At 41.7% G+C, this 27,033-nt stretch overlaps 1 protein-coding gene across 6 annotated transcripts in view; it reads left to right on the top strand.

The window, feature by feature from the left end:
- SRGAP2 (SLIT-ROBO Rho GTPase activating protein 2) overlaps positions 1-27,033 on the top strand; it is a 195,532-nt gene that overhangs the window by 40,658 nt on the left and 127,841 nt on the right. For all 6 annotated transcript variants that reach the window (XM_083508829.1, XM_083508827.1, XM_083508828.1 and 3 more), the window contains exon 3: positions 19,531-19,723. In XM_083508829.1, coding sequence (XP_083364955.1) covers positions 19,531-19,723 — 193 coding nt within the window. The remainder of the gene's footprint in view (positions 1-19,530; positions 19,724-27,033) is intronic.

Below are 27,033 nucleotides of genomic sequence, written 5' to 3'. Positions count from 1 at the left end.
CTTTGATGTACACCTAGTTCAGAACTTAAGAACGACCCTGCTGGATTCACCAAAAGTCAGTCAGCTTCCTCTTCCCAACACCTGGTTTTCAAAGGTAGCACACTCTCTCGAAATGTGGGTTTCTATTTAGGTATTGTGAATAGCTGGTGATTGAAGTTATAGCTTTAAAATGTCTTTATTGGTCTGAGTGATCCTTCCCATAGTCATAATAATCAAATCGGTAGGAAAATGTTGGCTTTCCCTAGGTAGCAACTTGAGTTGGTTTGTGTTCCAAAACTTGAGTAACTTGACCACCCACTGGATTAAGTTCAGTGGTGAAGCGCACCATTGTCTCAGCACTGTTTCTTTTACTGCTACCCTATGTTTTCTGTGAGAAGAACTAAAGGAGAGTTACACCAAAAGCAGCATGGAAATGAAACAGAAATGCAAACGAGAGAGAGAGAGAAAATTGGTAGCCCTGATAATACTGAACCGTATTTCAAATATTTAAAGTTATATTGCACTTACAATAGGCAACCAAGCTTTTATTAGTTCTAAATCCTTTAGTGGACTGCCCAGACCCTCAGAATTTTTCAAGTTGCTAGTAGGGCAAAGTTTGGGAACCACTGGTCTACTTTCCATTGACAACAGCTCTTAAAAGGCCTTCAACAACTGTGCTACCTGAGAGATTTTTACTAAGATTCATGGGGCTGATATTGAGGGCTTCATGCTTCACATGAGCTCTACTGCAGAAATATGGAAATCCTGTCCCAGCTCTATAAACAAACACTTATTTTTGTCAGTTGATTCAATCCAACGTGGTGGGATTGTAGCGTAGTGGTAAGACCCATGCATTGCATGGAGAAGGCTCCAGGTTCAATCCTTGGCACCAGTTGAGGAGAAGAAGGGGTAGCTGAGACTGCCTGAGACCCTGGGTAAAAGTAAAGGTAAAGGGACCCCTGACCGTTAGGTCCAGTCGCGGACGACTCTGGGGTTATGGCGCTCATCTCGCTTTACTGGCCGAGGGAGCCGGCGTACAGCTTCCGGGTCATGTGGCCAGCATGACTAAGCCACTTCTGGCGAAACAGAGCAGCACACGGAAACACCGTTTACCTTCCCACTGCAGCAGTACCTATTTATGTACTTGCACTTTGACATGCTTTCGAACTTCTAGGTTGGCAGGAGCAGGGACCGAGCAACGTTGCGGGGATTCAAACCACCGACCTTCTGATTGGCAAGCCCTAGGCTCTGTGGTTTAGACCACAGTGCCACCTGCGTAGCAACTGCCAAATAGGCTAGACAATACTTCAATGTATGGAGCAATGGTCTGACTTGGTATAATTCAGATTTAGCTTTTTCCTAAACCGCTGATTTAATCCGACTTAGATTGCTATAAAGTAAAAATAAGAATACTGAACAAACAGATGAGGCTACATTACTGAAAGTGCCTTCGAGAATGCATATTAAAACATGCAGCTTAAATACCCAGATTTCTACTACTAGTAAAACTCAGCTTAAATATTAGAAGTCTTCTATTTCTTAAGTCACCCAGGAGCTTATCTCGGCAGAGCTCTAGACTGAGGTAGTTGCAGAGCTAGGAAGCGGAAATACTGCCTAATGCCCTCCTCTGGAATTGATTGAAAGCTAGAAAACAGCCGTTGGCTTATTTAGTAATAGTGCCTAAATGGAGAACCCCTTGAGCTCATTGGACTCTTTCCAATAAGTGTTACATACTTGTGAGTTAAAGAATGCCTTATATTGGCTTTGGAATAAAGGTTTGGGATTGGTTAAACCCTCACTACGCATCCTGGAGTGTTTTAGCATCCCATAGGTTGGCCTGTGAAAATACTTGGCATTGAGTGCAATGTGCTGGCAGCATTTCTTGCACAGGCCCTCTTTTGTGTATATTAATTCCAATGGCTTTGCTGGTGGGATCTGAGCTAAGAAAAAAAATTCTGTGCTGCATAAAGACATAGCAAACGTTGGGTGTGAATGTGTTCTCTGTTGAACGGAGATGAAGGATACAGCCTTAAAATGTTTATAAGGAGCAGCCCTTCAGCATGTACACTTTGAAGGATTAGCCAAGAAGGAGGAGTGATGCGAGTTTAAGCTGCTCGTGAGCATTATTTGCTGTTCAAAAACGAAGTCGCGCAAGGGGCAGGGGAAACTGAACATGAGCAATTTACAAAGAATGCATTTTACCCTTTGGATGTTTTTTGCTGGTTCGATATTAATAAGTGATGCTGGTAGAAAATCTTTCCTAGCTACTAACAGATTTGTTTGCAAAGCGACTTTTGGATTTTATCTACCGCCTAGGGTGAATTGCCTAGGTATATTATGTAGATTCTATTATCTCCTCCCCCACCCTCCCCATCCACTCCCTGCAAAGGCCATTTTCACCATTATAAAAGACAAGCTTTCATGTAGAGAGTCAAGATATTGAATTTCTGACTAGCAGACAAAATAGTTCAATACCCAATAATGCAGCGTGTTTATCATTTCCCAGGACAATTTGAACCTTGATTTTGTTGAAGATTCCTGAGGCAGGGGATTATCTTCCTTTCAGATAAACGAGAATGATTTCTCTAAGGGTTGACTGGAGAATGGGAGAATTGCAGAATTTATTCTGAAGACCTTTAGAGCAGTTCTGAGTGTCAGTCATTCTGTATGAATTAATAGTGTTTGTGGTGGAATGCCAGCCCTCTGGCCTGATTGGTTTTTTGGGAGGAATAGGGTGGGGGAAGTTCACTGCCCACACTTTTTATTCTATGTAATTTTAAAGAGACAAAAGATTACCTGTAGTCAAAAAGCAAACTAGCGTCACGTTTGAGAACCAAGCTACCACTGAACAAGAAGATTTCCATACTTTCACCTTTGTAGTAATGAACTGTTGCTGTCTATAAAACACCAACAGTGCTCAAACCCAGCAAGAAAATTTCTCAGATTTTTGGATAGAGCCTAAAAATTGGGATAGTCTTGTGGCATCCTAAAATCTAACAGTTTTACTATGGCGCAAACTTTTATGGACTTGGCCCTACTTCATCAGATATATGAAGTGATGAAATCTTAGTTTGCAGGTATATAAAGGAGAAATCAGCCATTGGCTTATTTGGTAATAGTAAAAGGATACAATTGTATGGTGGAGGTTGGATGATAATAAGATGCAAAAATTACAGCGAGTGATAATTAGGTATATGTTAAGTGAGCACTTTTACAGTAGTAGGCTGGAAATTAGCAATCAGCAAGGTGCCCATTTAACATATATTTAAGCTCTAATTATCACTGACTGTAATTTTTGGAGCTCATTGCTGTTCATCTTCCACCTTGCAATTTTCTGGTGTCATTGGCCCCACAGCCTGGGCTTCTCACTGGGCACACAGGTTTTCAAGTAGCCTCAGAGGAAGGTGAGAGAGTGTCTGCTTGAGGCTTGGATTCAGAAGCCTGAACCTACTTTATCACTGAAGAATGAACAGTAAACCTCAGATGAAGCCGGAAGAGTGAGAAGAAAATTCCTGTAATCGTATATGCTTTTTTAATACCATTTTCTCTCTCTCTTTTTTAAAATAAAAGGTAATGATGTAAAATTCATTTCACCCCTACAAATAAGGCCATACTGGGCTCCACAAATGTGCTCTTCAACTTGTCAATGACTTTTCATATCTCACTGTGGGCTGCCTGCCTCAGGCCGACAAGAGTGATTGTTGGGGGCTCATCCGGGACCTCATGTTGGACTGTTGGAGGAATTGGGAGCAGCAGCCTTTCTCAAAGTCAGCATAACCAGAGGGACAAGCCCTCTCCTACTTTCAAGCCTGGAATCTGGGCAAAGGATGGGGGGTTTGTTGTAGAGCTTCCAATGCAACTTTAGGGGCAAGCTTCTGCCCTTCTCCTGATCCTGCAACTTAGGAAAAGGATAAGGTTAATCTCTGCATTGCATTGACTTTTTGATGCACTCACAGACAAGACACTGGCCTTTTCCTGAATCAGGGGCAGACAGGTGACCGTAAATTTTGATGGACGCCAAAGTCAGCCAAAATATGTTGACCGCTAGCCATACATCATAATCTTGACTGATTCCTGTTGCTTTCATTTCATAAATTTAGGCCCTGTAATGGGGCAAATTCTTTCCCCCTGCAATTTAATTAAAAACAACAACACTGAATGGGGGGAAGGAAAATAGTGTGTGCATATGTGTGTGGGGGAGAGTCTTAACTACTTTGGAACATATCCCCCCCCCCCCATGCAGCTTATTCAACAGACACTGTTAGAAAAATCTATTATTCCTGCATTGCAGGGGGTTGGACTAGATGACCCTCAGGGACCCTTCCAACTACGATTCTTTGAAAAGCACCTTTTGCCACTTAATAGAATTTTAGTGGAGAGCTGTGTGTTATCTGAGCAGACTGCTGCAAGACAACTAAAGAGAGAGGATCAAATATTCAAAGATCCTTTGTTACCTAATCAATGAAACGTAGACTCTGGGAGCTGTCTCAGTGAGAATATCTTTCTGTCTCTTACACCTGACATCAATCCCTGTGTAACCTTTTATTTATATGCCTTTTAAAGGGACTAGAATGCAAGTGAAAGATGCCAGATCGACATTCTTGAACACTGAAGCCTTTTATCAAAGGGTTGGGGGGGAGAGATGTAGCTCAGCTGGTAGGAGTGCCGCCTTCCCTGCCATTGTGTCTTTAACCCTATATTAGAGTGGAGAGGGGGAAAGTTCATTCCCCCTGTCACCCCTCATTTTTCCTGTTATGGAATTCTGCCAGCAAGTATGACAAGAGCAGTTGACATGGCAGGATGGAAGCTGCTAAATCTTCCGCTGTAATGCCATTCAGTAGGAAGCATGTATTTGATCCAGGCAAGCATCTGAAACGCTTGTCTGGGGGTGGGGGTGGAGAGAAAGGCATTACACGCCTGTTGGCTGGCCTCTTTAGCCTTTGTGCTCACACAAATATTGTACCGTCCCTCATTTTAGTGTGTGCTCTGAAAAGTATCTTGGTGAAATCGGTGTTAGGAAAGCACCAGGAAGTAGAACCTGAGTGTCTGTTGGTGGCAAAGCCATATGACAATGTTTGTCTTCCTGATGCTTTGTTTGAATCTGATAATCAAAGTGCACCTTGAAGCAATTTTACAACTAGCTGCTGAATCCTAAAAAAAAGTGCATGCTTAAATTTATCGCCTCTGTAGTAATTCTAAAACCACCATGGCAGCAGGGCATTTGAACATATAGATATGGATGGATATACCTGTGTGCACATGAACCTGCAACTGCCACACCTTTGTAAATTGGTTTGTCTGGGTTGACATCCTCTCTAAATGAGCACTTATCCTTAATTCCAGAAACCTGGTTCATTTTTGTGTGTGGAGGCAAGTAGAACCTCTTTTGTTGCAAGTGCAACAGAATGTTGTAGAGTGGAAGGCTTTTGTTCAGTGTGCCAGCCAGGATTGGGCTGGGTTTCTGCTTTGGTTTTGTAGTGGGGATTGCCCACATTGTTTTTTCTTTCCTAAAGATTCATTGTTGAGCAAATCTAGGGTTCCCCCATGCATGCTGATACTCTGTTACAGTCAGAGGTTCAGAGTGACTTGAGACATGAGGTGGCCTGAATCTTCCACCTGCTAACTTGGCAATTCAAACTATATATTTCCAGAACTGCTGTTTTTACATTTTTTTTTATTAGTACAAATAACAAGAAAAAAGTGCTTGGTTTGCTCACAAAGTGAGTTTGAGATTTACATTTCACACTAAAGCAGAACTCCCTAAACTGGCAAGAGAGTCTAGTGAACTTACCAGCGAAAGGGTGCCTTATTGTAAGCTCCACTTGAATAACATTCGAAACACAAGTTAATTGTAGCTTTATGAGACAGGAGTTTCTGTTTTAGTTTAGAGGTTGATTGCAGATGTGGTCTAGGATCTAAAATTACTACTTCAGCTGACTGCATAAATGTGACTCTGTGTTCATTGTGGAGCATTTTGTTTTTGACCTGCTGCTGAGTCACTTGAAAGAGAAAAGATACTAGCTCAGCCACACTGCTAATTAAAGTTTGGGTTTCTGTTTTGTTTAGGTAGCTTTATATAGTCAACTTTCCATTAATTCATTTGAGGGCTATAAAATTTGTTAACTGTTTGGCTGTAGTTGAAATTTCTGGCAACCCTCCTTGCTTACTTCCTTCCATAGCCTATCCTGTCTTGTCCTTGATTTCAATGTGTGCTGGCATGTATTTCATATATCTAAAATAGTTGGGAGATCCAGTTAGTTTTGAGGGAAGAGGTATCTGCATGTGACATACAGCATATTCTACAGAGAAGGCTCCCTCTGGAAAAAGATGGCTTGGACTTCCAAGTCTCCAGCGTGAAAGAAGACCATCACTCGTGTCAAATCACCATGAATCTTACTATGTTTGATTTTCACAAAGACTGGCAAGAGTTTCTCTGCCTATTAACTTGATCCATGTGGGTGGTCAAAACATCTCTTACTGATTTTTTTTAGTACTGTGAGTGGACCCTTGTTATGGGTTTGTGTTATTCCTCTCCTCAGTCTCTTATCATTTTAAATTGCTTGGCATTTGGGAATAGGAGAAAAGCATCTTGGAAGTCCTGTGCTGTGATAAGGTAGATGGGTGCCAAGGAAATCTTGGCTTTCCTCCCAGAACGCTTTGTTTATTTCTCTTTTTTCTCCATCTTAGGAGGACACAAAGGGCTAGGGCTCCCATTTGGTTGCTCATAATAGAATGCAATATGTATTTGTAACGTGCCAAATCCCATTGGTTCAGACAGGTATTTAAAATGAATTATTTTTTAATCTGCATAATAAAAGAAAACCAGAAATTACACTATAAGGGCTGGTTTGCAATCGTGCTCTCGCACAAGTTAAGCAGTAGTGGCATCACTGTGGAGCAGTGTGCGCACACTGTGCGCCAGTGATATTGCAATTACTTGGTTTGGAATGCAAATTGGCACATTCCAAAAGGGCTCCTGTATTCTGAAATAGACCATCTCAAATGGCTCTAGGTGTTCTAAGCACCAGTAAGGGGGTCCCTGCTAACACAGACAAGTGAAAGGGGCTTCTTGCACAGCTTAAATTACAAACTAAGCTGGCGAAGGAGCTCCTTTTACTTGTCTCTGTTATCAGAGGCTCCTTTTCTTGTGCTTAGAATGTTGCTATGGCAATCAGAAACTCCGGATGCTTGAGATGCTGCCCCAGCATTGTACCAAGCATTAGGGAGATGGGAGAGATATATCATCCGATTTCAGAGGCAGGTAATAGGTTTGAGGGCTCATGGGTAGAAAGGGTGGGACAGGAATTTGGATCCTTTTGTTCATCTGAAAATGATAAGGTTGTTTTTAAATGTTACAAGTTTCTGTACTTGAAAAAAATGCCAAGCAAGTTCCTGCAGTTTCTTCCTTTCAACAACAGAATTTCCCGTGAAGTTTGTCATCTTTTGAAAAAAACTGCCATAGATTTTTCCGGAGGATTTCTTCAAATCCGTTGATCTGTTGGGAAACTTTGCATTATTGAGAAGCACGTGAACACAGATTCAACCAACTTCCTGTTTTATAAATGAAAGCTCATAACAATAAATATTCAAAAAAAAAACCCCTCTGTCTCACTGGTTTCTAGCAAATTCAGCAACTGGGAAGCAGATGATTTCAACCCATGTAAAGTGGAAACCCTTAATGTAAAGTAATGCAGCATCGTGTCGTTTTATGAGCAGTTAAATTAGATGCTGAGGCGTCTGGGCCAAGTGAGGCAGATTAAAGCAGAGATAAGAGGTAGGAAAAAGAAGAGATGAAAAGCAAATCTATGTGGATGCAAACAATTGTAGACCTCTACAATCAGCAGAACAAAGGTATTTCATTTCCCTTTGGATTCCTGAGATTATTGTTGGTATTTCTCATAGCTGGCTGAAAACATAACAGCAGCATTTTTTTAAAAAAGAAAGAAAGTGAGAGTAAGTACAGCTGCCCTGTAGCAAGAGGCCTTTGTATTTTAAGAGATGAGGGAGAGAGTTCAAGACATTTGAATGTCTGGATGTATGAGATGTTTGCAAGATGAAGCAGGGGTGTGTTCAATGATCAAGCTCTGGTCCGCAGGGTAGTTCAGAATTTTCTGAAGATCCTTCTAGTCAAGGTCATCTTTCTGTTTGGTTTACTGCACTATAAGCTTTCCTAGTCAATGACGAAATGACTACTAAGGTACTGCAGAAAGGTGTTTTTTAATAAATAAAATGCGGCAGTGTTGGCATGTAACGCTGGTCAGAAACAATGGTTGGGGACCTTAGCTGGTGCATACAGCTTGAGTAGTCCCCCCTTTGCTCCTTCCTTCCTAGAATGGGGAAACAAACTACAGTGGTACCTCGGGTTAAGTACTTAATTCGTTCCGGAGGTCTGTTCTTAACCTGAAACTGTTCTTAACCTGAAGCACCACTTTAGCTAACAGGGCCTCCTGCTGCTGCTGCACCGCCAGAGCACGATTTCTGTTCTCATCCTGAAGCAAAGTTCTTAACCCAAGGTACTATTTCTGGGTTAGCGGAGTCTGTAACCTGAAGTGTGTGTAACCTGAAGCGTATGTAACCCGAGGTACCACTGTATAGTGGAATAGGGAAACAAACTATAGAGTGACTGACTCAGTGTTAGCTTAGCTATGAATCAGTGCTTGTATTTTGTTTTCCTTCCAAGAAACCATGATCATAAGCCAAGGTTTGTTTTTGGCATCCCAGTTTGAGAGAAACAAACCAACAGTGCTAGTTAATATTCATTTGCTAATCCTGCTGCTCTGTGGTTTATTTCCCTCATTCTAGCTCAGGCTTCCTCAACCTCGGTCCTCCAGATGTTTTTGGCCTACAACTCCCATGATCCCTAGCTAGCAGGACCAGTGGTCGGGGATGATGGGAACTGTAGTCTCAAAACATCTGGAGGGCCGAGTTTGAGGAAGCCTGTTCTAGCTGCTTAAGGGACTGCTTAAACCGTGTGCACTAGAATGCAGCTTGTGCACAGGCTAATTTCCCTAAACATGATTAATGGCCAGCATTACATCTGATTGCAGCCATATTAGTGCAGCATTGGTCAGCCTATATAGTAAGTCTTACCTGATATAGCCTCAGCGAAGATGTCAAGAGTTTTGAACCTGCTGGATACCAAGGCTTAGTCAGGCATATAAGTGCTCTTGTGATAAAGTATGTACATTACTTAAGCAGTGGAGCTTCCAAGAGGATACTATAAGTTAGTTAAATTCATACTCTGTAAAAAAGGGAAAAGGTATCAGTTACTTTAAAACACCAGCATTCATAGAAATGAAGGAACCCTGAGGGTCATTTAGTCCAACCCTCTGCAGTGCAAGAATCAAAAGCTAAAGCATCCCTGACAGATGGCCACCCAGCCTTTGCTTAAAAACATCCAATGAAAAAGAGTCTACCACCTCTCATGGGAGTCTGCTCCACTGTTGATCAGTTCTATCAGAAAGTTCTACCTAATGTTTAGTTGGAATCTCCTTGCTTGTGATTTGAATCCATATTGCATTATTTATCTCTGTTTTTCAAATTGCATTGTGACTCTTAAGGGCAAAATGTTGCTCACACTTGGCTCTTAAAAAAAAAAAAAAAGAACACAGCCCTGCTGTGTTTCTTTTGGGTTTTTTTTTTGTGGGCTGGTGGCCTAGTGAAAACTGGGTGGATGCACCAGTTTTATCAGCCAGTGCCACCAGTGCACTCTCTGCTGACCCTGCCATTCACATGATTGCACCCGTCCTTTTATGCCATCCTGAAGGTCCAAATGGCACAGGCTGTGTTGAGGTTCCACGAAGCCTCCACCAGATTCCCACTGGGTCATGAGCCCTCCAGCAACGTTGAGGTGTCGGCATGGGGGCTTGCATCTATATGAATGAGAGCTTTGTTCTCCATGTGTTACAAAGTAATAACCGTTCCAAAGGATCGAATGCTTTCCTGCTGTCCACAATAGGGCAAAAAGTGTAGGCAAGCCAATATTTTCCTATGAATTTCAGTAAAAAGGAAAACGTGCTGTTGGTTTGATCCCGTATGGGGGTTGCTGTTCAGAATTAATTCCTTCTTCTTTTGTGCTGTATACCAGTTGGAGTTCCTTAATTATAATTAGCAGCTGCAAAGCATCGATACATCCAAGAGTTGGCATTATGCCTGCTCAAACTTGTGTGGATACAATCTTGGTAATTGCTGCTGCTTTTTAACCTCTGTTGGAAAGGGTGTGTGTGTGTGTGTGTGTGTGTGTGTGTGTGCGTGCCTTGAGTTTGTTTTAAAAAATACTGTCATAATGGAATCATCCTGGACTAAATATTGGGTTAAAGGATTAGGGCTTTGTGACTCGGCTTTATGCAAATGTAATACCCCAGCTCTTTTAGAATAGTGATGAGTTGCTTGTGATTGACAAGGAGCATCCTAAGGCAGTTAGCATATGGAGGCGGGGGGGGGGGGGAAGGGTTAGTTAGAGTTAAGGTATGTTAAGGAAGAGTGGTTGGCATTGGTGGAGGAGAGAAAACATAAAAAGAAAAATGTTGTTTAGTCTCTGTATTTACTACTGTGGGGATTATTGCTTACGAAGATAGCATCTGTTTATTATTCAGTTCTTCAGTAATTATGAGCAAGTTTTCTTTTTATAAAAAAAACCCACATCTGTCTCATCTCTGTCTCTTTTGTAAGTGTGAAATAAAATAGCTCGCTGAATCTATCTCCTGCAGGGTGTGGCACTCAGAATAGCATCACCTGTTCTTTAACTAGTGCAAGAGATGCAAGTTTTCATCTTGGGCCCTTCATACCAAACTTAAGTTTCTGTGCTGTTATAAAAATGTATTGGTTATAAAAATGATATGAAGAAATAGAAAACCCACAACCCTTCCTGTTGAAAGAGAAAGTTAAAACCTTTGGTAAAAGTACTCTTTGTAGCTGATTTGCCAAAATTATATTCAAAGCACCAAGGCCAATATTTTTGCATTGAAAGTTGATTTATCTTTGGTTTAGAATGATTGACTATTATTTTACCCTAGGAATCTGGAGCCTTCATTAGTGTCTCATGATGCATGTGTCCTGAAGGTTCTTTTAAAAGGCAGTGAAATGCCACCGAGCCGCATGAGAGCATATTAACCTGCACTGGAGAGCACATTAAACTGATGCTGTGGTTCCTTAAGGCTGACTTTAAGTTGCTGGTTTCGATCTATGGCTCCCTAAGTTTTTTTGAAACTTGGAGATCTGAATGCTCTTTACATTTCTTCATGATCCCCAAAGTGTTGAGTTGTCAGACTTCAGAGTTATAATTTCTGGAGCTCCACACTTCATGTGCTCTACAAGGATGATAAAAACCCATCATTGTAACTTGCAGTTAAGCTTGTCCATCAAGCTAAGGTTGAGCCTGGTTTTCTCATCTCTTACTTCACCTCCTATACTTCAAATATTTTTCTGTGTTTTATGGTGCTGCAGGGAAGGAAAATTGTCTCCCACACTTTGTACTTCTATTAAGCGATTCTAGGTGACAGGCTCCCTGTTGGGTCAGCTGCAGACTGTAGCATGTACTAAGCCTTCAGCAAGCCTGAAAGCAATGCAAATTCTCCTTATGTAGGTTGGTCTTTTGGTGGCTACAGCAGATAAGGGGTTGTTAATTCAGTATATTTTATGTTTGGCTTGTTAAATAAATAAGGAAGATGAATCAGGCTGGCTCTGCAATTTATGTTATCTCCTCATTGTTTCTGGCTTAGTTCTCTCTCATACAAAAATGTTACTCTTTTGTGAGATTTCTTACGTGACCATCCGAGAATGTGAATTTTCAAAGAAAAATTGAGAATGCAGAGTGCTGCTGAACTGTTTCTTTAATTGTAAGATTTTTTTTAAAGCCCCTCAAGTTAAATTTACAGGGAAGCTCCATGAGGGCTTGCAATGAGCCTTGCAGATACTCGCTGGTGTCTGCATGTGGCAGAGTTCATGCTGTGAGGATGCTTCTAAATTAGACTCGCTGTTCTAAAAATATTGCAGTGTCTTTGCCCCAAACACACATTTTTCCCTTTTCAGGATTCTGATTTGAGGGGGTGGTGAAAACATTTCTGGAAGTTTACAGTGAACACCCCCCCCCCAATAAAAATCTCTGGATGGGTTTCCTTTGAAAACAACAACACCTATGGTCTCTTTTTAAAAAATAAGGTGAACATATTACCAGATGTTAACAGATAACATATTAACATATAAACATATATGAGGTTCTTACCCAAACCTTAAGATCTTTTTCAGAGGCACTGCCCCAAGTGCCTCACCAAGCAAAATGAAGTGGCTAACCATGAGGTGTGTGGGTTACTTGGTATCATCTTCCTGGTTCTTTTTGACATCTGGAGAAGACCGTTTCATTTACCCAGCCCTGCAAAATATTTTTTGGTCTGATCCTTTGTTTTTAACATAGTTATTTTAAGTTGCATTTTAATGGTAGATTAAACAAGCATTTTTTAAAACAACAACAACACCACCACATGAATGGCCCACGTGAAGCATGAAGGGAAGGACAAGTTGCTCAGGAGAGCCAGTGTTTAATGTGTTGGGAGTGATGTCTGCCATTCAGTGTTAGAAACTGAGATATGAAAGCTAGGAGCTAAATGGCACCTTAATCCTAGGTTATGGGCACCAGAATGGAGTGTCTTGGTGCGGTTTATAACAAAAATGCAAAGCTGAAAATGAGTGAACTGCAGCTAAAATCTTATGTTCATTTTCCACATGGTCTAGTCTTCATCAGAAGACTGCAAAAATACCCCCAAAGCTATACTTCCCCTGCCTGCCCTCCCTTATATTCTTATGAGGGTCCCTTTCTTCAGTCTTCAGAGAGTGGCTGGAAGTGGGGAGGCACATAAGGGTCTTCCTTTTCTTCCAGCAGGGGCAGTTTTAATCTGAAATCTTAGGCTCAGTCCTGCACCCAGAGCTCAGAAACTGCTCGGATTAATGAAATTCCCTGTCGCAAAACGTGCCTAGAACAATGGGGGTTTCGAACGCTGCTGCCATTCAAATTGTGAAGATAGACAAAAGCCTGGCTCAGCTCATGGCACAGAGATGCACTGAGTTCTCTTGGTGAGTTTTCTATCAAGTTAGCAACCTTGCAGGAAGAAAACTTTCCCTAGTTAAGGCAGGCTACTGATAATGTATTCTGACCTCCTCCCAGTGGTCTCTGTGTTAAGTTTTGTTGCGGAAATGGGACGGTTGTGCCCTTTCCCCCCATTTGTCCTCTGCTTGCGGTGCACTGTGGTTTTGGGATTATACAGGTTTAAATGACACTCTCCAAGCGAATGAAGATACATATTTTTTGAAAGAAGTGTTAAATTCCAAACTAAATTGGTTCAGGGTAAGAAGTTTAGGTAGGAGTGACCAGTCCTTTCAGTATATTTATTGCATCTGCAGTTTCTTTTGGTAAGCTGTGCTGTAATACAGTGGCCCACTGTGCCTTAGTATATTCTGACAGGAGGTGGTGGTGGTGGTGGTGGTGGGGGAAACCCTCTGCTTGTATAAGGATTGGGATTGGATAACAGGAATACATTGTATAGCCTTGGAAAACTTTCTGGCCTTCAGGAAATTCCTGCATTTTTGACTTCATTTTATTTGCAGTCACAACAACAACTAAAAACCTGCGAAAACCTAACAGAAAGGGGCACTTGGGCCATCAATGAACTATTGTTCCCCAGTGCCAGCAAACCCAATCAGCTACTGCTTTCCCTCGAATGGAAATGCAGTCCTGTGGAAACTGCAGAGCACTGGTCCTGATGTAGCACATCTCTGCAGAAACAAAAGGGAGGAACCATTCACTGTGGCTTGCAGGATGTGACATAGTTGTTAGCTTGCTTGGCCCAGTTTGGTTTTACTGAGCATAGCAGTCCTGCCTCATGACAGTTCATAACAACACAAACAACGTAACAGGCTATGTGTAACTATATAAATTCTTTTTAAATGTGATTCAACATATCATATCAAAATATATGGTTCTGTAGACCAACTTAACATATAAACGAAACATATTATGAGAAATTAAAGTCCAGCAGATTGATCAGGAAATACAATCTATTCAGTTCTTATATTAGCAATATCCATGGATATCAATCTTGTAGTGTTCCACATGAAGATGCTGTTAAGAATTCTAGCGTTCCTTGTATGCAGGTATCAGATGAAAAACTTGGAAGAATGGCACATGCAGAAAATAAGACAATGATTCCAGGATAATCCCATGTTTCACCCAACCAGGCTTCGTCAGCCGTGCATACTCTGGATTATATAAACGAACATAATGTGATGTAATTTTATACAAAACCAAGTAAAATAACACACATACTAAACAATAAATTTACATATCATATTCTTGTATATCAGAGACATGGAACATGGAACATAATGGATTCAGTCATCACGACCATTAACCTAATGCCTCTTTATATATAGAGAGGCAATATTGACTACAACTACAGGTGGCTATAATTTCCGTAAATGCTTCTTAAAGAGACCATATTTTAACTATAAACTATAAATAATCTTTTTAAGAAATTGATAATATTCCTTTAAGATATTAACCACACAATAACTCATAAAAAACAACTGTAATCTAATTCTGTATTCAAGCCTGAAGGATGTAAAGTGTTGAGTAAAAAAATAAATCTGGTTTCTTTCTGCAAAAGAATATTTTTGGCTTGTTCTATAGGTCCCTGATATGCCCAGATGACAAAAAATGTTCAATCCTCAGCAGAATCCTTAAAAGCATCTTCACGTGTAACACTACCAATCAGTTGGCTGGATTTCAGAGTATGGTGGTGTGCTTTGAACACAGCGAATTCTTCCTACAAAGAGCAACTGAAAATACTACGGGAGCTTGTTTTATCCAACAGAGAAAAATAATTCTGGGAAAAGCTAATTAGGCGGCATATAGCAAGTGATCAGATTGTTATTCATTGGTCTCTTTAGACCAGGCACCCCCAAACTCGGCCCTCCAGATGTTTTGGGATGACAATTCCCATCATTCCTGGCCACTGGTCCTGTTAGCTAGGGATGATGGGAGTTGTAATCTCAAAACATCTGGAGGGCCGAGTTTGGGGATGCCTGCTTTAGACCTTGCTTCCCTGCACAGGTCCCAGAAGACCAGTACTCTTGATTTCTCCTACTACAGGCAATTTCTCCTACTACAGGCTGCCTGTTTCAGCACCTTGCATTCCCCGTGGGATTTTGCTGTCTCAGAACTAGCTCTGTAGGCTGCCATCGCTACCTGCCCCCAAAGCTGCAAAAATGATTTCCTCAGCAGGTGTAAGTGTCATGATTGCTATAGAAACTACTGGATTTTCTGTACTCCCAACCTTCCTAAGAAATCAATGAAAAGCAAGCAGGAATGGGAAGCTGTGGTGAGCGAAAGACATCCATTGACATTATCTCTCCAGGGGAGCAACACCTGCCCACCCCCATAAGGCTTCTTTCTTTCTTACTTATACATTTGTATTCTGCTGTGCAGCTGCACCCATGTGCATCTGTGCAACATTTGAAAAACCATTTCTACCACCTTTTAAAAGTTTTTGAGCTCTGAGTCTTTTTATACCTATCTGAGAAGAGCTGTTGTGCTGCGCCTAAAACTTTCTGTGGAATTAACTGGAGCACTATAAAGCAGCTAATTGGATTATATATACTGTATACACCCACCCACACCCACACACCCCATTGGTCTTCAATCACTGGGCTGTGAAGTGTCCAAACTGAGTGATGCCCTTTTTTTTAAAAGGTGACTTGCAGTAGCAAAACCATTGCATCGTTGTTTTTAAAAGCTGCTTTAAGAGAAGCGGGGGAAGGGTTATATGGTAAAACTATTAAGAGTGAGTCCTGTGTTTGGAGGTTGCGTTAAATATGTTTTGGGTCTGCAAATGCTGAAGAGTATTATTAGTATATATTTTATTCATGTGATGGATAGGACACATGAAGACTCCATGCAGTTGTTTGGGTCCCCTGAACAGTTTCGGATAAAGTAGCTGTGAAGTTGAACCTACCACATGGAAACTTAAAGATGCTTGGCATATCTGCTCTGATTGCTCATAAAAATGAAGTGATGTATAAAATGCATTTTCTTTTTCCTTCATTGCCTGATCGTTGGCCCAGTTCTGTGGTGCTTGAAGGTTAAGATGATTCTTTCAGCTTTTCGAAGGGAAAGCTTTTAGACCTCTGAACATTGTGTTGGATAAAAGCAGCAATGCAAAAGCCAGCTGCAGGTGGCTGGAATGCAAAACAGGATGTTGATGTGTGGAACTGTACTGTTGGGGAAAAGGGGGAGTCTATTCTCTGTACTGAGCACCGGATGTTAGCTCAGAGTGTCATCTGACCTGTACTGGAAGTACAGGGGCGGAGCTGTGACTCTTCTGCTGGAGTCTGGAGGGTGCAGTCACGTTTCTATGTACTGCTGAAACGACAGGAATAAAAGACATGTAAATAGACTCCTGTCTGTCTCATTTCCCCTCCCTGGGGGAGTGCAGGGAGGGAGAGAAGGAGGAGGGTGTGTTCTTCTCACGTCTGACGAGGAGAATCGCCGATTTACGACCTTGCCTGCTGGGAGACGCAGATGGGAAGGTCAACAAGTATCTCACTCGGTTTGCCCGGGGGAGGCCAGTTACCTCTGACTGCGAGCTGAGATACTGACACATTGCTCTGAACAATGTGGTTTCAGTTACTGACCAGATACCTGTAGGTTCCATTTTTCAGTCAGTAGTTTTTCCTCGTTTTGATGTTATATCCAGTTATGGCACCCTTGCATAAATAGGGACTTGGCTGCAGCATTCATCCTTGCTGCCTAATATGCTTAGAGGGTTGTGGAGGGGTGGGGACTTTAGAGCAAATGGGGGGACATGGGAGCTGTGGGGGGAAGGAGAAGGACTGGGGAAGTCTCAGCAGCTGGTGTGATGTTGGATCTTACCCTTGCTTCTTTGTCTGTAGTTTGTGTGCATATAAAACAGGCCATTAAAAAAATAAACACTTGCAAAAGCCCTTTTGCTCTAGTGCTGCTTGCACTGAGTTTTGTATCCAAATGATCCAGAGTCGTAAAGAAAAGACAGAAGCTCAGTGAATGCTAAGTGTTGCATTTGCTTATTTATGTTGTTTGGTATCAGTTTGATCTGGGAATGAGACTGTTATATAAATAACTGAGATCGGCCACAGAAAATTCACAGACATAGCAGGCAGTTCTAATTAGCTTTTCAAATGTCCAGGGAGTTTTGGAGGAAAATGCATAGCTGATCATTTTCTTGGGCATTTAGGGGGCTGAGGCAGAGGCATTATTAATGGATTTGCAACCAACTTGTTTAATAGCTCAGTAGCCAAAGGCCGTAGGTTGGTGGGGTTTGATATAATAACTGAGAATGGTACTTTTACTTGCCAGATGTGATGTCACTTGTTTAGCTTTCCCATGGGTCAGAAATATATAGTTTTATACTTCCAAAGGCTATTGCAAGCATTGGGTGGTCCTAATAAAACATTTATCTGCCCAAGTAGTAAAAATGGTATATTAACAGCCATGTCATCTATGCTAAAACCACTCTCTGTGCAGGCGAAAGGAATCTGCCTGAAAATTTTGCCCAAAGACATCCTTTTCATGAAAAATGAAACAGTCTTGTGACCTTTTCCAATTGGGAATGCGAATCTGTTGGACCTTCCAAAGGCAAAGTATTCTCAATTTGATGTGCTGCATTTAATTGCAGTGGCGCAGCTGGAGTCCCAGCAGCTAATTGAATAATCCCAAATTGGTGTCTTCTGGGAATGCCCGGCATGATCAGTGCTTTGGTTTTGCCCTAGGAATAGCCTGCAAAGGAATTTGATGGAGAGTCTCTGGAGGGAATTTGAGCTAACAGCGGGGAATTGCAGCATTAGCCGGCCCTGTGGCCCTTATCTAGAGAGATTCAGTACATTTTTGGACAATGACCGCTTCGTTGGGATGCCAAATGTGCCCTTGACACTGCTGATTGATAGAATCTTCAGCAGTAAAAGCCTTCCTTGTAAGTGAACTGTATTGGGTTCCAAGTTGCTTTGTTATCCCTTGGCCACAGTGTCCAAAACACAATTATAGTTATTTTTCTGTCTACAGGCACAATTCATCATGGAGAGCTTTTGCTGACATTGAGGTTGGTTAGAAGCCAGAGGGGAAGTGAGAGGCATGGGGAGCAATTTTAGCCTTGATTTTACTAACTGGCATGTACATAATATTTATAGCATTCATATCCTGCCCTTCCTCCAAAGAGTGAAGGGGAGTGTACATAGGGCCATCACATTTTCATTCTCAGTAGCCTTGTGAAGTGGGTTACACAGTGGGACTAAAGTACGTATGATGCTAATTGCATTATTCCCAATTATATTGTGTGTGTTCTTTTAAAAATATAATTATGGACAGAGTGGTTTTAATTGGGAATGGAGTGGGGGGGGGGCTTAACTCTTTCATTCTTGCCAAACAGCAGTGAAAATTGTCCCCTTTGCTACAGTTAGGCTTTGGGGTGGGACACCCCCATATTTGCAATGTGGGATGGATTTATTTTGTCACCAATGGTTGGGGAGATTAAAAATCTCTCCATGCATTGCATTTCCAGTCACTCCCCATGCCTGACATGAAATGTTAGAGAACCACATTGTGATGGGAAGTAAAACAAAAAGTGGAGCATATGGTTTGAGAAACATGGTATCGCAGAGTTGGAAGGGACCCTAAGGATCATTTAGTCCAACCCCCTGCAACTTTGGCATTATCAGCACCATGCTCTAACCAACTGAGCTATCCAGCTTAGGCCCTGTGTGTGTAAGCTAAGACCATCCAATATGTATTCTGAATTGATTTGAAACCCAGGTCCTTCAGTCAGGGTTCGAAATTAGCAGGGCACCAGGCTCATTTCATTCCTAAAGATTATCCATTTGTGAGCACCTCAAAAAGTCTGGGTGCCATTTTTTGCATCTGGCTGACACTCAAGGATTACTGAAATGTATGTGCTTTGAAATCTCGAAGTGTATGTTAAGGATAAACAATATGTTAAGGAGTTTAACAATAAAGTGTAGAGTATTTTGAAAACTGAAGTATGATACCAATATTTTTATTGTAAACACCAAATTAAACATGTATTAACAATTTCTGTTTAAAATGTGATATTAACATTGTGTAACTTATGTGAATTTCATATTGGTTCATGCTTATGAAAATAATAAAGAGTGTTTCCCACCCCCCCTCCCCCAAGTGACAACTAGACATTCTGTTTTGGCGCCTACAACCGAGGTCCCAGGAGCCATTTGGCTCCTAGCGTCTCTATCCCAGTTTCTAACACTGCCTCCAATTATATACTTGTATATAACACTATCTGGTACTACACTGTATGATTGTACAATTTTGGCTCTTCTTTAGGTAGCTCAGAGTTGCTGACATGGCTCTCTTAGGCAGTTTCTTACCTGATACCTGCTTAGTTTTAACCAGTGTTCTAGCACTATGACCACCAGACATCTTGTTATATTTTATGATCTTTTTAAGAATCTGTTTTAACACTCAGCGTGTGGCTTCCCTCTCCCTTTGTTTTACAGAGATCCGAGCCCAGCTTATTGAACAACTGAAATGTCTTGATCAGCAATGTGAGCTTAGAGTCCAGCTGCTCCAGGACCTGCAGGATTTTTTCCGCAAAAAGGCTGAGATCGAGATGGATTACTCCAGGAACTTGGAGAAGCTAGCTGAACGATTTCTGGCAAAAACAAGGAGCACCAAAGACCAGCAATTCAAGTAAAGTGTTCTTTCTTGCGCAAGGGAGGGGGTAAAACAAACAAACAAATAACATGAAAACCTATCTATTTATGAATGAATGAATGTCTATAACAAAGTACGTGGAGCATTTCTTCTTCCTGTCTGGTTTTTTCCTGTGAAGCAAATCCTGAACAGTAGTTTTTAACCTGCTCCTCCTTCCAGATTTAGCTTGGGAGGGTGGGGCACTCAAATGTGTTGTGTCAGTGTATGTGATCTCTGCAGCATCACATCACTTGTGCTCATCTTTTGGTTGCTTGCCCAGTGGGAAGATGCAGTCTCCTGTGAAATCTGGTACTTCTATGTCCTCTGTTACTGCTTCCTTCCCTCCTCTTTGTGCGTTAAAGGACCCCAGAGTGGAGGATGCAAATCTAACACATAACTGGTGTTTGTCAGTATAAAGTGTGGCCATTGGAAAGCAAGGATTCTTCCTAAAGCTGTGCCACTGTAGCTTGTTGCTGATCTTTGTGAACTGTGGCTGCTGTGACTTTGTTTGAAGTGCTTCAGCTTTGATGCCTGTGAGAGGTTTCACACATGCAAGCAGCACCAGCATTTCCCACCTATTTGCCATGGGTTGCTAGCAGGGGCTCCTCCCATTCTCTGTTATGATAATCACTGGCATCAATGACAGGATGTGCAAAAGGAGAGGAGGAAATGAGCCTCTCCTGCTGCTTATATTGGCTTTGAGAATGGATATGGATTGCGAATCCTCTGAAAATGAATGGAAGGCTGTTTGACATCAATGTCAAAGGAAGGGGGCTCAGTATTGTATAGCTGCGTCCTTCAAGCCTGAAGGACAGCAGTCAGAGTGGGTCACCATCTATATCTGACAGCCACACAGTTTGAGGGGGGAGGGGATAAAGAGAAAGAGAAGCTGCTTTTGTATCAAAGACATAAGTGAGATCTTAGGGAGCATATGTGACCATGATTCATTTTTGCTTCCTCTGCCGGCTACATTTATTTCTGGAGCTGCATGTATGCACTTGAAGATGGTGCTTTTAAAGGGAACTGCCCCCCAAATTGTGAGCCAAATGGGACAGTCCTCTGCATTTTCATTGTCTCAGTAGGACATGATCTTTTATCCCATAGCTCCATGGCTCTGGTGAGTTACGTGTTTCATTTAAAAAATTGATATTTGAATAAAAACCTGGTTTCTAATACTATGTATCCCCTCAAGACTCTTTGTTTGCTTTGCAAACTTAAAGGTGGCCAAGATACTCTGTGCAAATGCACTAATCCTTCATTGCATTGAGCAATATCCCTGCTAATCTGCCTATTGTGCAGCATTTTATGTAGGATACCAGTATTTTGGAACAGAATGGAAATGTATTGCCCATGAACTTAGAAGCACATGGCGAAGGTGCTTCTGTAATATCTCAGTGTTCTTATCCTAGAAACTTTATTTTCATCTTAAAATGTTCCTAGCACAAACGTTTTCAGAGATGTGTATGAACATGTGATAGCATAGAATTGTTTAAAAGAACAGAAACATGGAGGCATCCAAGAGAACTCAATCTAATGGATGTTAGTGTGCTAAACTTCCCTGCTTCTAAAATATCCCTAGCAAATTTTTTGACCCCAGGGTTGCAAGTTTCTCACATTTCATGAATGCCAAATTCATGATATGTTTTGTGGCAGAATATATGCAGCCAACATCTTGTGGTTTTGCAGTTCCAAGACTCATGGGAATGCCATGCAAGAAATGCAAATGATGTGTAAATTAGACATGGCTTTCTGGCTCATTATGAGATCTAGTATTGCTTTCAGATGGATAAGATGCCCATCTCTGGAAAAGGGGAAAGGCCCTGCTTGTTGTCTGTATTGGACTACAGGGAGAAGGGAACCTTCCTAACTTCTGCTGCACAGCTCGACAATGTGTGAAGCCTTTCAAAATGTGTTGTTGGGATAGCAGCTGGGATGGCAGCTTGGTGTAAAATCAGTGTTGGGATCACAATAATATCTGCTCCAGAATATTCAGCCTGTTCTCGGGAGAAAAGATCCATCTGGATGAGCCTCCATCCTAAATTCAGTTTGTTTAATTTCCAGCCATTGAGGGATTAGAATGCTTTGTTTTTATTACTCGATTTAATTGCTGTGTTTGGGAATACGGTTTGGCTGTGATGGGAGATGCAACCTTCCTTTTTACTAGAAAGTCTTCCTCTGAAAGCCATTAACTTTTCACCCTTTGGCTTCCTTTTTATACAGCTTTGAAGTGGTTCACCTTTTGTTCTCCCCCTAACTGATACTTAATGCAAACATCCTCATTAAGACATACCCTGCACTACATCACCACCAAAGCCTGATCCCCTAAGCATAGCCAATAAAGAGAGTTGTAAGTGTCCTTCTCATATTTATAGAACTATAATTGTGTCTTGAACATTTTTTGTCTGCCATTTTCCATCAACAGCGGGAGGCTTTAAAAATGCTTTAGATCTGCACTCTGTGTGCCATTAAAGAGAAATGTCAGTTTTGGGTAGTTGTTAGTTCTTGTGTAGTCCAAATGCACAACCCCTAGGTTTTTCCAGTGATAAGTGCAAGAATAAACTTCTGTTTAAAGATGGTGTCAAATTTCCCTAGTGGAAATGCTCTCTCATTAGAGACATTTTGCCTATAGCTGCTGCTTTCCTTCTGTTGGGTGTTTCAGTTGAACATTTGATATGGAAGTTGTTAAGCTAGCCAGCAGGCTTTTAATTAATGCTTCAGTGTGTGTTACTCAGAAGTGTTGGGGAACAGTTGTAGCAGATTACTTTTTTTCTTTCTGTTCATGGGTGAAATTTTGTTTGTTAAAGCAGAGTGTCTTGGTGTCCCATATGATTATAGCCTGAAGCGTGATGAGTATCAAAAGTAGATAAAATGGTGAATATGATCCGTTGTTCTAATTTGGAGTACACAACCTTTTAAGTTATGGAAATAACCAGTTTCCTAGCACTGAATCTCACCCATCCCTACAGCAAAATTTTCACAACCCATGAAACCTGTGTTTTGGGGTAATATTTCATAGGTTGTTGGAGGCCAGAATTCTATCACGAGCAGCTTTTCCTGTTTTAGTGTTTGCATCTTATAGATGCTATTTTGGTGGTTTCCCTGCTTGTTTTGCAGTGGTGTGATCAATTTTTCCCCAGTCAGTGGTGATTATAGGATAATATCACTGTTTACAGCTTTGAAATGTTCCAAGTTGTCTCTTCTTCGTCTTCATTGGCGATCACTCGTAGCCGAGTAAGATTGTCTTCCATGAACACGGTCTTAACAGTGAGTCTGTAAGTGACTGTGGAGGCCAATTCTGGATCCACACGTCTTTCCACAGTAGGGACATAGGTTTCTGGGCTGGAGTTGATCATGGTGAAGGTTTGCCAAATGTGCCTTCCTCTTAGCACATTTCTCCTTTTCACCTTGAGTTTGTGCTTCTTCAAAGTCCATGACACCTTTGGTAAAGGTTGTTCTCCAGTTGGAGCGCTTGCAGGTCAGTGTTTCCAAGTTACCAGAGCTTATAATACATTTTTTAAGATTTGCCATGAGAGCGTCTTTAAACCTCTTTTGTTTTCCTCCGGTATTTTGCTTTCCATTATTAAGTTGGGAGTAGTTGCTTTGGAAGATGATAATCAGGCATCCGAACAACATGGCCAGTCCAATGAAGTTGATGTTAAAGAATCATTGCTTCAACACTGGTGATCTTTACATATTCCAGGTTGTACAAAAAGTAAAGGACCTGTTGGCTCATAAGAATAACTCCAAAATCTGTATTAGCCAAATCTGTATTAGTGCAATGTCTTTTTGATAGGCCTACTGAAGTATCACAAAATAGCATGCAAGCTTTTGAGTGCTGCTGAACTTTTCACCAGGGTAGGAGGTAAGCAAAGCAAAGTTGGGGCAGGGAGAAAAACTGCTGGTGATGATGCCACGAGTCTATATCTGGTATGAATCTTAATGCAGAATGGGGAAGGAAGTAGCAGGCATTCAGATGAAACTCCTTTATGTGCCACACAGGTATCAGGTTGTCCTCAACTCTGGAATTACAACAACCAACTGTTAATCCCAAGTTTGTCCCTTTACCTTTGGGTAAGACACAGAATTTCCATCATAGGTGGAAAACAGTAATAAAAAGAAACTAGGGAGAAAATAGGGCGGTATACGATGAATGACAACAGGGAGAGATTAATTTTTGGTGGTGTGCCTAAACGTCAATAGAAGCAAATTTGGTAACTTTACCTAACAGCTGGAGGAAATGTTCCCTCAGAGAATCAAGTTTTATCTTCAGGTGACAGAAGACCCTCTTCTTCCACTTCTGCTGTTTAATGGCTAAATTCAGTATATTCCAAGCCGAATGAAAGGTAGCTGTGTTTGTCCATAAAAAACAATACCAGAATTCATCTCAGGGCAATACCTAATAGCAATACCTGCTAGTCAAGCTCTCCTTACCATACGGTGTGACAATTTTTCTCTCCTCTCTCACTTCGCTTTATTTTACTGTCTAGCCTGATGAAGAGCTTAGGAGAACGCAAAACACTTGCACACCAACACACACACACACACACACACACGGTTGGCCAGTTTAAAGGTATTCCCCTAATATGGATTTTTGAAATGCTTGTAACTGTAAGTCATGTTCTTTCTTGCTACTTAGGAATCCTCTCATCTGAAGATCAGTATGATACCCTTCAAATGCCTCTACTTTCCATCTCAGCTGTTTGTGTCACCTGCCATCTGTCTGTCACCCATGGCGTTCCACAAAAGCCTCCAGTTTGAAACAAGAGAGAAGGCACTTGAAGGCCGGTGCTGCAATTCTTATAAGATTTTGTGAGAATAGCAGCATCTTTCTGTCTCTCTTGAATTTTTTTCATGTCTTCTAAAACTCTTCTTCTGTAAGGGCAGAGAAAGCAACACATGTAGGCATTGTGCTGTGTATGAACACTCACAAGGATGTTCTTCACCTGTTAATAAGCCCATTTGACAGGGGACCAAAAGGGCAATATCCCCAATTTACCTCTCTCCTTTCCTGTTTCCAGTGAATGACAAGATTTAAGGCCCTTGGGATTCAGACAACATGCTTGTCCCCCACACTTCCATTTCCCCTTTCCCCACTCACTCCAGCAACTATCATTGTCCCCTTGAAGCACAAAATTAAAATGGGGTTGTTTGTCTCCCTTGCCTCAGCACGTCCTGTGCATCCAACTGCATGTAAGAAGAATGCTGCTTTCTGTAAGCCATAAAACTAATAATGTGGGGACTATATTGGAGGACGGATTAGTAAGAAAAATTACTGCTTCATTTTCTTTTTTGCGGTTTCTGATATCTCTTACTTCTTTATCTTGAATCCTTTAATCACACATCCTGAATTTGAAATGTGGTGTAGATTAAACAGCTTTACTTATTCACAGTCTCAAATTGACTCTCAATCACAGTTGGGGTTTCTAATGCCATGTGGTTACTAAAAGGGAGCTGACTTGGATCTGTGTCTTCCGATTTCACACATGTTCAGGCCATAGTGTGGAGTGTATTTGTCAGTAAATAACACAAAGGTCACCTCCAAGTTTGTCCTACCTTGAAAGGAAGGTGGGGAACCTGTCAGCCCCTTTGTAACAGGTTTACTTTTCCCAAAGTAGCTCCAGAAAGTTTCTCCCAGTCCATGAGCTGTTATAGGAATGGAAGTCAGAGAAGCATTGTTTATTCTGTGTCTACCACACGGGTCCAACATGACATTAGAAGAGCTCAGGCACTTGTAGCCATGATATATAAATAAGCTACTTTTTCTGGTCATTGACGTGAAGGGAGAAGAATATTGAATTTGTCATGGTGCTGCTAAACGTGCAGGAAAACAGACACCGAGGCCTCAGACTGAAGCTTTGAATCAAACACTTTGGAAGCCCCAAGAGATTTTGTTCTTTAGCAGAACTATTTCAGGGTAGCAGATGGTTTGAAATCTGGCTCCAAGTCCCAAACTCTCTGCAATGGATGCAGAACAATGGATTTACCTGCAGGGGAAGCTTCTGATGCCACTGTTTTCTCTTATTGCTGCAGCAGGAGCTATGTGGCATGGAAGGATCCAATGCTAACAATGCTCTTATTGGCAAGTCTATTATGCCCTCCTGCCTGTAGTTGACTGTAGTTGAATCAGGAGCTTGCATTTGCTAAAGGGAGAGTTCAACATAGATTTCAGGGATGAGACCCACTTCTGGCTTTCCACACAGCTGCATCCTAAATAATAATAATAATAATAATAATAATAATAATAATAATAATAATAATTTATAATGAACTACCTATATGAAGGTTAGAGAAGTGAATGTCCCACAGTGAAGCAACTTTTTCCTGACATTTGTAACTCTGATTTGTTCTATCATTTATACTGCCAAATTACCTGCGCCATATCTATACCGTATTTTTCGCCCTATAGGACGCACTGGCCCATAGGACGCACACACATTTCCTCTTCTTTTGGAGGGGGAAAAGTGCACCCTATGGGGCGAAAAATACGGTACATTGTCTTGCAAAATTACACCTATGGCCTGCTCAGTCTCCAAAATGCTTAATTACATTTCTTTTCAAGGAGGAGCATGGTGTCACCAGTATACTGATGACATGCAGCTCTATCTGTGCGTTCCATCTGAATCAGGAGAGACTGTGGAGGTGTTGGACTGGTGCCTGGAAGCAGTGATGGGCCGGATTGGGGCCAAGAAAGCGAAACTGAACCCTGAAAAGATGGAGGTGCTCGTGGGTAGTCAGCTCTCATATCAGGGAATTAGGTAGATGATGTTTTGGGAGTGGCTGCACTCCCCCTGAAGGAATATGTTCATAGCCTGGGAGGACACATTGATGTCATATCTGTCCAAGTGGCCTCTGTGGCTAGGAGTAATTATGCCCAGCTCAGGCTGGTCCACTAGCTATAGCCATTCCTGGACTGAGGATGTCCGGCTTCAGGGGTCCTCCTGTCCGGAATCTGCAGCTAGTACAGGTTGGTGAATGGTTTAGCCCAGGGGTAGGCAACCTAAGGCCCGGGGGCCAGATGTGGCCCAATCGCCTTCTCAATCTGGCCCGCAGATGGTCCGGGAATCGGCGTGTTTGTACATGAGTAGAATGTGTCCTTTTATTTAAAATTCATCTCTGGGTTATTTGTGGGGCCTGCCTGGTGTTTTTACATGAGTAGAAGGTGTGCTTTTATTTAAAATGCATCTCTGGGTTATTTGTGGGGCATAGGAATTCGTTCATTCCCCCCCCCCGCCCCCCCAAAAAATATAGTCCGGCCCCCAGCAAGGTCTGAGGGACAATGGACCAGTCCCTTGCTGAAAAAGGTTGCT

The sequence above is a fragment of the Podarcis liolepis genome (genome assembly GCF_965112155.1).
Source record: "Podarcis liolepis genome assembly, chromosome: 6".
In the NCBI taxonomy this organism is placed as follows: domain Eukaryota; kingdom Metazoa; phylum Chordata; class Lepidosauria; order Squamata; family Lacertidae; genus Podarcis; species Podarcis liolepis.
This window is presented reverse-complemented; position numbering and strand designations above follow the sequence as displayed.